The following is a 14728-nucleotide window of genomic DNA, read 5'->3' on the forward strand; positions in this document are numbered from 1 at the left end:
AACAGCCCCTTCTGGGAGTCCAAGCAAGGTGCCTGGCATTAAATACCTTCTATTATCTACCTGCATTCACCACTTTCTTAACAGCCTGTGATTTGTTTTGCTTTTAATGCTGCTTGGATGGAATCAAATAGTTCTATTTGCTGTTGCAGAGTACTGAATGAGGCTGTCTGGGAAGGAGAGGCATGTAACCTGCTTTAATATACATTCCACAATCAGAAAACAGTGGGAAAGGAAGTTAATCCATTGCCAGGTTCACAGAGCAGGACAGAGAACAGAGGAACCACTCCAAAAATAAGAGTGGCAGCAGCCACAGTGCTTTAAAGTGCACTCCACCCCACCTTTATGAATGGTTTACCTGATAAAAGCAGAATTGTGTATTTATTACAGCTAAGACAGAACAGCAGGTAAACAAGGCACCACCAAGTTTCTGAGACTAATTATAAGGAAAAGAAAAAGGAAACTAACCAACTTATCCAAAATCCACAGAAATCAAAGCAGTTTTATCAGTGTTTAAGAATCACATAGGGAATATCAACTCTACTGAAGAGAGCAGCAAAACCTCCAGCACCTTTAACAAAAACTCTGCACATCCAAATTAAAACTCCTCAGTTCTAAACTAAGGATTGCTTTCCAAAATTTCAGTTAATAATAATCATTAAAAATTCCTCATAATTAAAATTCATTCAAATATAGGTAATGCTTGAAGAATCTGACCACCAGTTCAGTGATACTCATATAAAGTACTAAATGATTTTACAAACAACTTTAGGACTCAATTTCTAATGCAGAATAGATCTGCTGCCTCGGGCCAAGATTATTAAGACACTCAAGGAAAAATTAGCCAGTTCCTGAAGCCCCAGCTCATTTTGCATTCCAGTCAAGTTTCAAATACAATCAATTAGTAAGTTTAATTATTGTTTTAAGAAAACAAACACAAAACCAAGAGCTCAGAACGACATAAATCTTCCCAGACCAATTATCCATGTTAAATTAAGACATTAGGATTCTTGCATATGTTTCCTCAAAACAAAACAAATGGGATGAGATAAACCTTGGGTGAAAATGCATTCATTCCAGGCAATTCCAGTGACCTTAATCTGAGGTTATTTTGTTTGGTAAGCAGATCAGTCATGGAGGCAAAGCAAACAAGAGGCAAAGAGCTCTGACACCCCAAGCACCTCCAGGCAGACCTACCTGCATTTCACAATCTGCCCGAAGATTCAGCTCCTCGCAGCACTCCCTGGATACCCTCAAGAAGATATAATCCTTTGTCTTCTCCTCGATAGCTGCTTCATAAACCTTCTCTTTGGTTCCTTGGGTCTGTGCTGACTTTTCTTTAGTGACAGGCAATAAATAAACAGCATTGACTTTGGTCATCACCAGCCGTCCAGCCAAAGTGTCTTCAGAGAGGGTCTCAGTGAGCTTAAAGCGGCCAAAAAGTTGTCCATTTTGGGCATATTTTGCACCTCCAGAAACACCAGTGAGCATGAAGCTTGCTACAATCTGCAATTGCACTTTTATGTTGAACCTAAGTGAGAAAGCATCGAGTCAGTACACAAAAATGCTCTCAGATTCTGAAATTTCAGGCATTCAGGGTGAAGTTTCATCTCATAAATTAATTTTTAAGTATGGACAAGTACAGTCAAACTGGCCCTTTGTAAGTCTGCAGCTATCAAATATCCACACTTTTTCCTATGACTGTAGCCTATAAAGTACATATTTAAAGAATCAACATCTATGAAGTTTTAAAAAAGGACCCTCACAAAAGAGAAACAAATACTAGATACCAATAAAAGCTTAGAGTGAATTAATTACATGTCCCAAAGCAGTAAAATTTCTGTTTAAACAGTCTGTCATCTTATGGTAGGTATGCAAGGGGAGACAAGCAGAAACAAATACTAGATACCAATAAAACTTAGAGTGAATTAATTACGTGTCCCAAAGCAGTAAAATTTCTATTTAAACAGTCTGTCATCTTATGGTAGGTATGCAAGGGGAGACAAGCAGGCAAAGAACAGAGCAATACTCCTATTTATCCCATGAGCCTCTTCCAGGCTGCACACCAAAGAGGGCAATCTCCATCTTAAAAAGTAAATGGTATTATACCTATAATTCAGAGGGATTGATCAAAATGCATTCAAACAAATCAGATTGCAGGCATTAAAATGATATTTCATTTGAAATGAGGGAATGGCATCACAGGCTCAGCCCTATAAACCATCTATCCACAGAATTCCTATTAGCAGCAGCTTCCTCCTGTAATCAGAGATGTAACAAATTCATCCTTTGCAGTTATCATTTTCCAGAAGTCACATGCACAACACATTAAAGTGACTTATTAGCACACTTTATTGACCTCTCACCAATAAAAAGTAATCTCTTCCTAGTGTGTTGGGGTTTTTAAAACAGATTGCTTCAGCCTGGTTTTAAAAAGAACAAAGGGGAAAAAAAGTCTGACAGTAGAGTAACAATATTCAGTTATTTTCTCATCAGCAACTTTTTCCTAAATTTGAAACAAATTACAGAAAAAGAAGTAAAACCCATTCACAAATGAAATAAAACCTCTTGGAAAAACACATTCTTTTCAAATAATACTTTTCATACTTATACTGGTTTTATTTGATCTGTTCTTCTTATACTTTCTATTTTAACCTAATAAACTGGTAATTGCTCATTTAAGCCCTGCAGTATCAATAATCATAAGCCTCTAACAATAAAATCCAACATTTTAGCTTGGTAATTAAACATCTACCAAACAAATCAGATGTATTTTTCCAGATCTGCCAAACCACAAATCCTGCACAAAAACTGCAAGTTTGCCCCCATGTGGTAACAGCTCCTTCTTTACAGAACATGGACACTGTCAGATCTGAATTTCCCAGTCCTCCGCTCTGCAAAAGGGAAATTTTCTTACCTAACAGGGATCTGTTTGGTTATCACTGACCACAAAGGTTACTGCACAAGCTACAGGGAAAGCTTCCACCCAATCCTTCCCATTTCCACATGTACCAATAAAGACAAGTTTTCTTCTATTTGCTGCACTATTCCAAAGGAGCTATCAGCAAGTCAGCCACATCTGAAACAGAGCTCACAGCTCCTTGTTAAAACACTATATAAAACATTTAACTGAGTAACAAGGGCTGGGAATTCCTACTGAGATACAATCATTTGCTATTGTGAATTTATTTTGTTGAAACTTCCCTGAAGTTGATCCCTATGCTGCTGAATATGTATCAGCTAAATTCAGATTCATAAAAACGTGCTGCAAAACAGTTTTATTGCATTTCTGAGACAAGGCACAGGTTAGTGTTTTCATAAATGACTGAACTGCACCTGATGTGCTAAAGGGAATCTCAAGTTTAGATTATCAAGCAATTTCCATTGAGCAAGCTGACACCTTCTGGCAAACTACAAAACTACAAAATCCTCTCAGGATTTGATTTTTAAAAATCAGAAGTTGCTTCTTTCATCCATTTCTCACCCTTGCTTTGCAGGGTTAGATAAAATAAGGTTTTCAGTCAGGTTTATAAAAAAAATTAGAAACTTTTATTTCCTCCTAAGCACTGCAAATGCCAGCCTACCTGCAGTGTTCATGAAGCAGCCACAAGAAAACCTGTTGCTCATATTCAAAACCACAGAATAATTATGAAGAATGACTTCATAAATCACTAATCATCCAGTACCAATGCAAACAATAAATTCCCCAAAGGCAAACAAACCCATCCTGGCCAAAGCCCCAGGTGCCACTTTGCAAAAGCACATTCAGCACATTTGCTCTGACACTGACACCTGCACGGTTCAGGGTGTGCAGGGGACACCTGCCTGGGGAGGGATCCATGAAACACACAGTAATGGCAAAACAAATTTATTTTTCATCAGAGCCAGTACTTGACATGTTCACAGCCTTGAGGATAAACCTGCTCTGTAATTCTGGGTGCAAAGAAGGAGCTGTCTGTCACCTCACACCCTTTAATGTTCATGGAAGAAAATGTTCTAGTCACTCTAAGAAGTATATATTGCTTTTCTCTTCAATATGCAAGAGAGAAAGGAAGCGTTTTAAAACCATGAACAGATATTTAGACTCTCCAAAACCCAACTACTATCAAGATTGGAACATTGCTTTGGTTTTCCTCAAAAACAGTGTGCACTTGGAAATTAAACAGCAGTGACTTCCTTATTATTATATTTTGTAACAGTTATGTGGAATAACTTGTATAAATGTCTCTTGAAATAAACATGATTTAAAAGTAAAGTTCTCTGAGACTGTCCAGATCTACCTTATAACTGAATTCGAGGTATGTTTGAGCCACTGCAACTTTCACCCAATACTGTCCAGTTCCACTCAGGTGATTCCACACAAAGTCTGAACCAGCACCTTCCTAGAAAGTCAGAAACCATCAACATTCTTCAAACCCAAGGATCCACTTCACTCTGACACTGGTGTTACTCCAGTGCAGTCAGAAGGCCAGCTGCCAGTCCTACTCCTTTTACAATGTACATTCACAAACCCTTGAAAGTGCAACAGCTCATCAGCGCTGCCACTGTGGCACCACTTCAGAGGTGTTACAACCCACTCACATCTGGATTCCTCTGCCATTTCCAGGCTTGCAACCCTGACACTTCACTAGAGAATACCAAGTGTGTGATCTTAGCCACAGAGGAGTGGAAATGTCTGCTGGTTTGAGCCTTCTTGCAATAAAGTAGGTCAGCTACAAGATCAAAAGAATGTTTGTCATCAACACTATCAAAACAGAAGATTTCAAGAACATTATTAACATTTACTTTTAATTTAATCAAGCAATAAATTACTGCTGCACCAAATAGTCCAAAGGAGAAGCATTACATACAAGATACACTTATTTTTCTTTGATTTCTCCAGGTTTGCTGCTCTTTGGTTTCCTATGAGGCATGAGTCTAACTCCCAAGGTGAAAATTCTATCAGTAAAAGTACTGCTCATGTTTTAATGGTATTTCATAATATTTACTTTAAATCCACTTTTATTTCAAAAGGCCTTAGAAAAGTCAATCTGTTTGTAAATACGTATGATGGAGAATATTTCTGTAAGCTGGAAACAGTGTTCAAGCATGATTCCTGCATGTGTTAGACTCCAGCTCAAGAGCAGAGTGCAGCAGAGATAAAAGATAAAAAACAGCTCAAATACTGCCCTTCAGCTGAGATTTTAAAAATAAATTGAACCATTTTTCTTCTTTAAAAGCAACAGAAATACAACAATTCACAGTATTTTCTCTCTAAGCTCTAGAGGGCTGGTTCAACTGAACCTCTGTAGCTCCAGGAATGGTTCTTCATCTTAAAAAGACCTCCTGATTTGGAACTTCAGGTAATTGATAAAACTAAATTTGCTACCAAATTAGCTACAATGATGTCGTATCTTTGAGACTTTCCATTCTGAGCAGTGACAAACCTCTAAAACTATTTAGTACCACAGGAATACAGGAACAATTTTTGACTACAAATATTAAACTACAGTAAAAGTCCACATAAAGGTCTGTAAGTGTAAATTTCACATCTTTTACCTAGACCCATACTTTTCAAGCATCTACATCAGCTGGGTAATTTCTTCATAACACCTAAAGACACAACAAACCAAACAATGTATATTATATGTCTTTTATTAGGAAACTGGGTGTCAACCTATTTAAGAAATAAATGAAGTCAGCTGCCACATCATCACAAGATCAGTCTGATCCACCCACAATTCAACCCTTTTTACAAAGACTTTATATATTCCTTTGCTATAACCTACTTTCACACAGGAACACAAATATAACTATTATTAATATATTTTGTATAGACAGACAATAAACTAGAAACAAAATTAACAAAACCCTCTCCAACAGCTGCTTAGTGCCTGCAACTGTAAGCACAGACTGATACACACTGTTTGTTTTCAATGAATTAGCAGGAATTTACATTTAAGTGCTAATGACCTTTACCAAATATTACTATTCCCAGACTCATTCAGGTTCAGTTCAAAGAAACAGGAAGCCTCAGTATCTCAAAGAAGCAGGTAGATTTAATGAAAAAAGCTGTCTCCCTCATTTTAATAGGAATATTTTTATTAAGGAATCACTTACTTGCTAACTTCCTTGTACTGTGCTATTTCCTCAATGTACAGGAGGTCATGGAGCCGTGACTGATAGTTGGTCTTGGTCAATGATTTGTCCAGGACAGATTGTGTGAACAGCTGGTCAGCAGACAGAGGGATTTGGTATCTGGTGAGAAGGCTCTTCTCCAGTTCAGTAGTTTCATTAGGCTCAAACTCCACAATAGTCTTGGACGTGGAATCCCAACGCTTGGCTGTGGTCAGGAGCTGCTGCCGTGCGTGCATCAGGTATTCAAGGTCTGCATGGACAGAGCAGGGAAGGGGGGCTTTGTTTTTACAAACCCCAGCTGGCTTGGTTTTATTTCCAAAAAAAAGCCAATCAAACAAAACCCACTAGTAAAACCAATCCCCCCAGAGATACCTAAACACAGGGAGAATCTCCTCTGCCCACAACACCTTTAGGAAGTTCACTGCTGGTATTTACTATCTCTACTTTTCAGGTGTGCACAGAGAACAAGCAGGCTCTCCAAGAGAAAATAAAACATTCTATAGATAGCAATTAGAATTAATAAAGACAAAAAAGCACTTTTACTTGAACAGCTTTGAAGGACTTGGCACTGCAATACACTTTAAAATCCAACTGCAACATCCCCTCATTTCAAAATCATTAAATAGCGAGGAACCCTAAAATGTGTATTATAGAATGTAGAAGGTCATAAAAACAAGTTGACAAATCAGCTGGTAAGGAATCATTGCATTTGCAACACTGAAAGCCTTTTTAAAAGTTCTACAGCCCCCTAATCTGTGTGCAGACAGTTACATAAAGTAGCTAAAGCTACTTTACTAAGTAGAACTTGGGAAATGTAACCTAACATGATATAAAATTTAGAGAATTCAAAGGACATTCGTTTTTTAACATAGCCTGATTTAGGGACCACATAGCTTAGATGTGGTGCCTGATAGGGACCACATAGCTTAGATGAGAAACAGAAGACCAAGCACTTGTCTACAGCCCCCTAGAATATATCCATTAAAACCACAAAACCACTATGACAACAGTGAATCAGTTAACAGAATTGCAGTTAAATTGCAGAGCTGAAAATATTTGGCATTTATAGTCAAGCTATGCTATCTTAATGTATAATCTCTGAGTAAGATTTAACATAGGTATCCAGGATATCACACCAACGCTGAAAATGTGCAAAAAAGACATTTTCAAATTCAAATTAAATGCTTAACATTATCTTGACTGTCTTTAGTCTAAATAAGAAAAAACCCAGCATTTTAGCAAAAGAAATCTCTGTTCAGCTTGACTATGACTACAGGAACATGGCTTATCTTACTCACTGATCTGATGTGCTCACTAAGAAGACACATTTAAATACATCCCTCAAGCCTGAACCATATCAGTAGCTACAGTTGTACAGCAAGAAAAAGTCCAAGTTTGTGTGGTTTGTGTGTCTGAAATAACGTCACCACAAATGAAGCTTTCTCTGCTACAAATCACACCTCAGATCCCAAAAGCTCAGTAATTATGCTGGGACTGACTCCTTGCTTGCTGGAACAACAGCCATTTAATTCCCAGCACTGGAGAGGCTTTCCCTGGAAGCCTGACATAAACAGTTCCTGGCACAGATTGCACACACAGTGACACTTTATCTTAAAGAGCAGTTAGTACATAATCACTGCACAGAAAACTTCCTACAGCTCCCTTCTTTTGCTGTAAATAAAGATTTCAAAATGCAGAATGGAAGCTCCTCTATTAAAATATTTTAATGTTGACCTTTCATTCCTGCCTAAACATCTCGACAGGGCCCTGAATTACATGCAAGCACAGAGACTTCAGGCATCTTTCTGAAATGGATGAAGGAGGAAAAGCATTTCCACAAGATCTCAATTCATATATACCAAAAAGTAAAAGAAATTATGGAATTGGGCACAGATCCGACATAGTTATCCCTTTCCCTTGCCTATTACACATCTCTTACACACACAGCAAAAAGCCCAGGTTCCTGTAGTTACAATTATCTGTAAAGCTCTTAACTCCTTCCATTTGAAATAAGTACTAGTATTAGAAGACTTCAGTGTCCCTGTGCACACAGACAGGCAGCCTGTGAAGGCAACAGCAGCTCCTGGTGCTGGGGGCTGCTGCCTCCACCCCACCCATCACCTCCATGTGAATTCAGCTGGCTGCTCCTGGGAGCCCTGTGGTTAGCACTTGGTCTAAGGCCCCAGACCACAGACTGGTTTGACAGGAACTCTGACTCTGCAAGTAACTCATGGCTTGGTTCCCTTGATCTTGCCCAGGTTTACAAGGCAAGGACTGTTCTCCACAGGCCCAGTGGCTTAGGAGACCTGTGATCACCCACATGCTCCATGGAGATCATGGAACAGCTCCCACTCCCTGGCAGAGCCATACCCTCTGCTCCCAGAGATGTTACACCATGAACAATCCCCCTGCTCCTGGCTACAGGCACTTGAGGCATCTCAGAAGATCATGATCTTTAGTATTTGCTATTTACAGCTTTGTTCCATGAATGCTGCAAATGTTAATCTGTTACATGGAAATGAAGGCTAGGAATAGAAAACTGCTGTTTTCTCAGCTTCCTCTTTTTTCCTTCCTTTTCCCTTTTCCTCTTCTTTCTGCTTAAATCCCAGTGCTACAATTCTGTTTCATTGGTGTTTTCATCTCTCAAATTTTCATTAAAAATTAAAATCCTGTATCCCACCAAATGCCTTACTTCCAAGTGATATAGTGACCTATATTTAGCTCTCTTACACCATAAATCAAAGTGCTTCCTTCTTTTTTTGCACCTCTTTAAACATCTTTCCATTTTCTGACATTTTTCTCATACTGGAGTTATTTCAGGTTTGAACTGAGAGACACAGATCAGTTTCAGAAACAGATTAAACACTAATTTGTAGCTCTTTTTTTTTACTTGAAAACATAAATATAGTTACACTCTCTTAACATTTTCAAAATTCATGTCAGCAGCAAATTATTGAGTTACAAGCCTATACTCAGCCTCTTGTCTTTGACAAACCTAGTCAGGTATTACATGAGAATAAAAAAATACAAACCAACGTCTCAGATTGTCTCTTTTCGTTACTGGGTTTATTACCCTGTGTATTCTTATACAGAAACACTTCATTTCTCTAACGACCTTTCCTGACATATTTAATGTCTTCATCAATAGAAGAATGTTTATAAAAACATAAACATGTTTTTATAAAGTCAGAACTTCCAGTGCTGCACTCAGACACGCACCAAACTAGAAATTCCCAGCATTTTAATCACACTTAGGAGCCCTATCCTGACACAAAGTAAGTCATATTCCAATTATCTCCCTGATTTGCACCCTCTGAAGCTTTTGCCCACTATTTCTATTCATATCTATGAAGAACATAACATACAGTATGAAACATTCATGAACAGCTGACAGAGATGTGGCTCTGCCCAAAACTGAAAAGGAAAGAGATGGCATCAAAGACCTCCACTATACAAAACAAAAAAAATTTTAGTAGATTACCTTCAGTTGAAGCAGCATCAATCATCACTCGTTGCATGAGGACTGGTTCTAATCCAAAGTCAAACACCACAGTTTGGCGAAAAGTCCCAAAGATTTCTGTGTTAAAGGCTATACTGACTTTGTATATATAGTGATCTATTCCATTCTGGACCATCTTTCCTCCTATCCATTCCTGACAGTTTTCTGGAACTTCTTGTGATACCTGGGTAGTGCTGTCCCCAGCAGATATTGCAACGATACTAAAGTGTGGTCGATGGGCATCATAAAGCAATGCCACTCGATACAGCATTCTTGCAGGCTGGAAAAGAAATGCAAAGGCTGAAATACTGAAATCATTCCAGGAGTATCTCCATTTGCAATCAGATAAAAAGGATTAATAAGAACTATCAGTTTCTCAGGGCAGGTACAGGTCCTGCCTGATTTCCAGAAATCTGGCAGTTAATACATAATCACCAGAGCTGCTGGGAAAAAAGAGAGAGAAGGGATGGTGCTAGGAGGTTTCTCTGTTTTAAGGAAGATGCAACCGAAATCTTAATTGCAAAAGGTTATGGGTAGCATTCTAGTTATTACTAACTTTCAAAAAATAAGTAGTCCTACCTTACATGTGAGAGCAAATGTCCATGTCTGGTGAGACTTTTTGGTGGTGACAGTTACTGAGAGCTCGGGATTATGTTCTACTCTCACTCCTTCTACACATTCACTAAGCTAGATTTAAAAAAAAGGAAGATAACATTAAACTTCTACAGCAGTATCAAAACACAAACATTTAGATAAAGGTAGCATTTTGTTTAATAGAAAGAGGAAAGAATGGTTTCCCAGATTGTGCAGGATTGATGCAAGTCTCACACAGCTATTAATGTAAATATGTGCTAATGCAGAGAGACAAGCTAAATCTACCAGACCACACTGTGTAAATGAAGAATAGAACCATTTAGGGACAATTAACCACAAGACTTGATTTGCAACAAACAACTTAATTGTAAATATTTAAAGAAGAACAGAATTTCATTTGGAGAAAAGAATCTGAAATACAGTGAGGCTCAGAAGATCCCAGATCTCACTGACATTAACGAGACTATTGAGACAACAGGAAAAAATAATCAGCCTTTCTACTCATCAATGCATTTTGCTAAAATCCACTTTTCTCAGATTTTATCAACAACAGATGGACCAAAAACTCTTTAGGGCCACTGGTAAGTAGAGCTGGTCGAATGCCACAAAAAATGCTCTTTCTAATTCCAAAGAGCTGCTAACTTTGATCACATCCATATCCCACACTCCTGGTACTCAAACACTTCTGAATATTTGGGGGATTGGCTCTTCTTCATACCAGGGCTTGCAGGTGCAGGCAAAGAAACGAGTCACATGCAAGTAAGAGTATTCCCCACTAAGAGTAAGAGTAAGAATAAGAGTATTCCTGACTAAGCTGTGAAACCTTTACCATTTATTCTCCAGTTTAAGAAGTTACGCCATCTAGTTAGGGAACAAGAACAATACTAAGAAACTTGCTGACCCATCCTACACTGGGAATAGTGAATATGCAAAAAGAATGAGCTGTGATTAACCCACAAATCAGCCTAAGTCTCTTTGCAAGACCCAGGGCAGGATGGAAAGGGGAGCAAATTGGTTGGACAATTTCTTGGTGAGGAGTGATTCGACCAGCTCTGATAGTCAGGGCCAAAACCAGGCTCATGTTAGTTTTAAATGTGAGCACATAGAGAAGCGGGATATTTTCCTCACCACTTTCTCAGGAGACAAGGAATTCATCCATTTCTCAATGAGGGTTTCCATGTAAGTGCCCGAGCACTGCTTGTTTTCCTTCTGCTGTTTCAAGCGGATCAAGCGGGAAGCGTATCGCTTCTGCCATTCTGTCAGCTCTTCCTGGGAATGTGCTGAAGTACACTGGGCACCATACCTGCAGATCCCTTGCTCTAAAAATCTACATAAAATAGGAAAAAATATTATTCAGCTTCCAATTAAAAAAAAAAAAAAACACCACCACACAATTTTACTTGTAAAGCCAGAAGGAGGTTTGGACATTCTTTAAGTTTCTCTCACAGAACTAAAGGCAGTTTAGTCCATGTGAACTACTTTGGAAATATATATCTATTTCTACAGCATTTTCTAAAAGAGGCAGCAGCTTCTCTCATTGCAAAGCCTAGGAAAATATATAAAATTTCTTAGAAATACAGGGGGATTCAAGTCTTAAGAAATTTCCAGCTTTAAAGAAAACAGAATCAAGTGTTTGTACAGCAAATAACACAAGGAGATCACAGAGCATCCCTGAAATGACTAGGCACTGTATTAATATGCACAAAGCCCCCTGGTAATCAAGGGCAAAGGAAAGATGTAGCATAATTTCTTCCAGTGATTACATTATTAGCTGATAAATACTCAATCAGCAGTTTTTTCCTGGAGCAACAGTGACATCACATGGTCCCTTCTACTAAATACACCTACATAGAAACCTCTAGGAGAAGGTTTAATTCCCCTCTTTGGAAAGGGTGTATTAGTCTAAAAGGATCTATTCTTGCAGACACTAAGAATTTCTTAAAGAAATACATTTTCCACTTAGTGGCATGTGCTGATGCATCGAATTAATGCTATTCCAAAAGCCTGTATACAATTGAAGCATTCTAGTTCTCAGAATTTACTGCAAGTCTGGGCAAATGCCTGTTTAACTTGGGGATTATTTTTATAATTTAACTTTGTATTACAATTATAAACCACAAGGCAGTAGCTGCAGCTCCATCATTCTTCAAAACTGAAGCACTTAAAAAATAGATGACAAAATAAAAATTAAATAGGGGGAAGAGATTTAAGTTCTGAAGCTACCAGGAAAGCACCGGTTATACAGAATAAAATTTGGCTAGGAGACTGCTTTGTTTCTTTGTTTTGCACAAGGAGACTACAAAAAGTTAATGCAAACATCACATTTTTTTATTTCCACAATACATGTGTTATATAATGTGAATTAAAAGACAAAACCAAGCCATACCTGACTGTGACATTGAAAACCTTGCAGCACAAGTACCTGCACATCTAGGTCACACTTACATCAGTGGCTATAATTTGATTTAGCATACACTTTTCCTTTAAGAAATGTATTTGCAAGTTTGCATGCCCAAATTGCAAACAAAATAAACATGATATATAACACCATGTCACTAAAGGCATTCTCAAGCCATGTTTCTTAATGTATTTTAAATTAAAATGTTTTATCTTGGCAGTCAATTTCAGTATTCCTTCTGTCAATTTTCCAATTCACCATTGCATTAGAATACTAAAGTACAATTATGAACTTCACTTCCTAAAGTAAATGGAGTGCAAGCATAAAAAATTGCTGACTTGTTCTTATAACCTACATAGCAGATTTAAAATCAAGTGAGCTTCCTTTTCATTATTTAACAGGAAAGCATATTACTTTAAAATTTGTCATCATTATACAGGTTTTCCAAGATCCCATTGTTCATATTTTAACACTTTTTTCCCCCTCAATTTTACTTTCTTATTTAATACCTCCTGCAATTCCATAGCTTCATTATCTAGAATAAATATTCTGCACTCCTACTGCTTTATGGCACCGGGGAAAAATAAAGCAGACCTACAAAAATTCATATTCAGTACCTGCAACTGCCTCCTCCTAAGAAACTAAAATTTCAGTCCCTGGTCAGAATGATGCTGTTGACAGGGATTTGCTGAGCAAGGCACAATCCTTCTTACTGGAAGGGTTAACAGTGAGCCTAAAGCTCATTACAGCTTCAGTGGAAAAACATTTCAGAGCAATGGTTGGAAACATGGGATAGATGTTACTCAACAAAAGATCACCACAAGCTGAAAATTGTAAATATCTGCTTTTTTAAAATTGCTGAATAAGCACCAGACATGTTTAAGAGTCAAGAAGAGTTGCCAAGATTCAGCATCTCTAGAAAATCATGCCAAAAGTAGCTCAAAATCAGCAGTTCAGTCATGCCATTTAAAAAGCAGGTCAGAGCTTTTGAAAATAATTTGCATTAGTTACATAAATGGCAGAATCAAGTGCATAATGATGGTTCCTCCCCATATAAACTAATACAGTTTTATGGAGAACAATGACAATTAACAACACAAAGTACAGGCAATATTGACCAGATGATTGGAAAAGACAAGGAGAAACACCAGTACAAGCCATTGTAACTTCTCTGTGTATCTGACTTTATGCAAAAGGGAAAATAATGAGATCTGAGGGAAATTCTGGGTTTTTTATCTGAAGACAAAGCCCATCTACCAACAAAGCTCATTTATCAGAAGGCAGCACTGAAACCTGACTGTGCTTCAGTCTGCTTACACTGCTGCCTGGGGAACTTTTCACACCTCTGAAACCACCCAAATCAGAAAAGGTAGGGGAGAAAGACAGATGCTGACCTGCCACTAGAAAAATGCCCCTCAAACCACTGTACTATGAAAACTGAGTTAGTGATTCCATTCTATAAACTGAAGTGCTGCTGGATAAACTGAGCCTTCCAAAAACCTGTGAACAGGTCAACTCCTGTCCTAACAAGCACCTCCACTTTCTTGGCCTGTTAATCATTCTGTCATCAGGTGAATGAAAGAGGAACCATTCTGCTCCCATGGAGGGGGTTAACATGAAGCAAAGAGCTTACCTTTTACAAAGTGTGTATTCCTCACTGCTCTTACCTTTTACAGACTTTGTACTTCTCACTGCTCTTACCTTTTACAGAGTGTGTATTCCTCACTGCTCTTACCTTTTACAGAGTGTGTACTCCTCACTGCTCTTACCTTTTACAGAGTGTGTATTCCTCACTGCTCTTACCTTTTACAGAGTGTGTACTCCTCACTGCTGGTGACGCCCCTGGGAGGGGGGCGGAAGTGCCAACCATCCCGTGACCCTGCCAGGACACAACCGTGGTTATTCCTCAGTTCTCAGTTTTCCAGTCAGACAGCAACTGCTCAGGGATCCACATCTCTGAGCATCAGCCCAAGGTGTATCTGAACACAAGCAAAATTACCCCCCCCCCCCAAAACTGATTTACAAATTGACAAGCTCATTTAGAGCAAAGGTGGTAAAGGCGGATTTCAAACCATCTGCAGAACTCTGCAGGCTCTGACACAGCCCCCTGGTCAATAAACCAA

The 14728-nt window shown here is 38.4% G+C and overlaps 1 protein-coding gene across 3 annotated transcripts in view; it reads right to left on the minus strand.

Moving 5' to 3' along the window:
• Positions 1-14728, minus strand: part of HELZ (helicase with zinc finger) — an 85103-nt gene that overhangs the window by 44713 nt on the left and 25662 nt on the right. For all 3 annotated transcript variants that reach the window (XM_041485635.1, XM_041485634.1, XM_041485633.1), the window contains 6 exons: positions 14409-14484; positions 11336-11534; positions 10193-10300; positions 9596-9893; positions 6097-6364; positions 1195-1528 (listed from right to left, as the gene is read on the minus strand). In XM_041485635.1, the coding sequence (XP_041341569.1) occupies positions 1195-1528; positions 6097-6364; positions 9596-9893; positions 10193-10300; positions 11336-11534; positions 14409-14484 (1283 nt within the window). The remainder of the gene's footprint in view (positions 1-1194; positions 1529-6096; positions 6365-9595; positions 9894-10192; positions 10301-11335; positions 11535-14408; positions 14485-14728) is intronic.

This window comes from Pyrgilauda ruficollis, unplaced genomic scaffold (assembly GCF_017590135.1).
Source record: "Pyrgilauda ruficollis isolate IOZ18807 unplaced genomic scaffold, ASM1759013v1 scaffold72, whole genome shotgun sequence".
Lineage (NCBI taxonomy): Eukaryota > Metazoa > Chordata > Aves > Passeriformes > Passeridae > Pyrgilauda > Pyrgilauda ruficollis.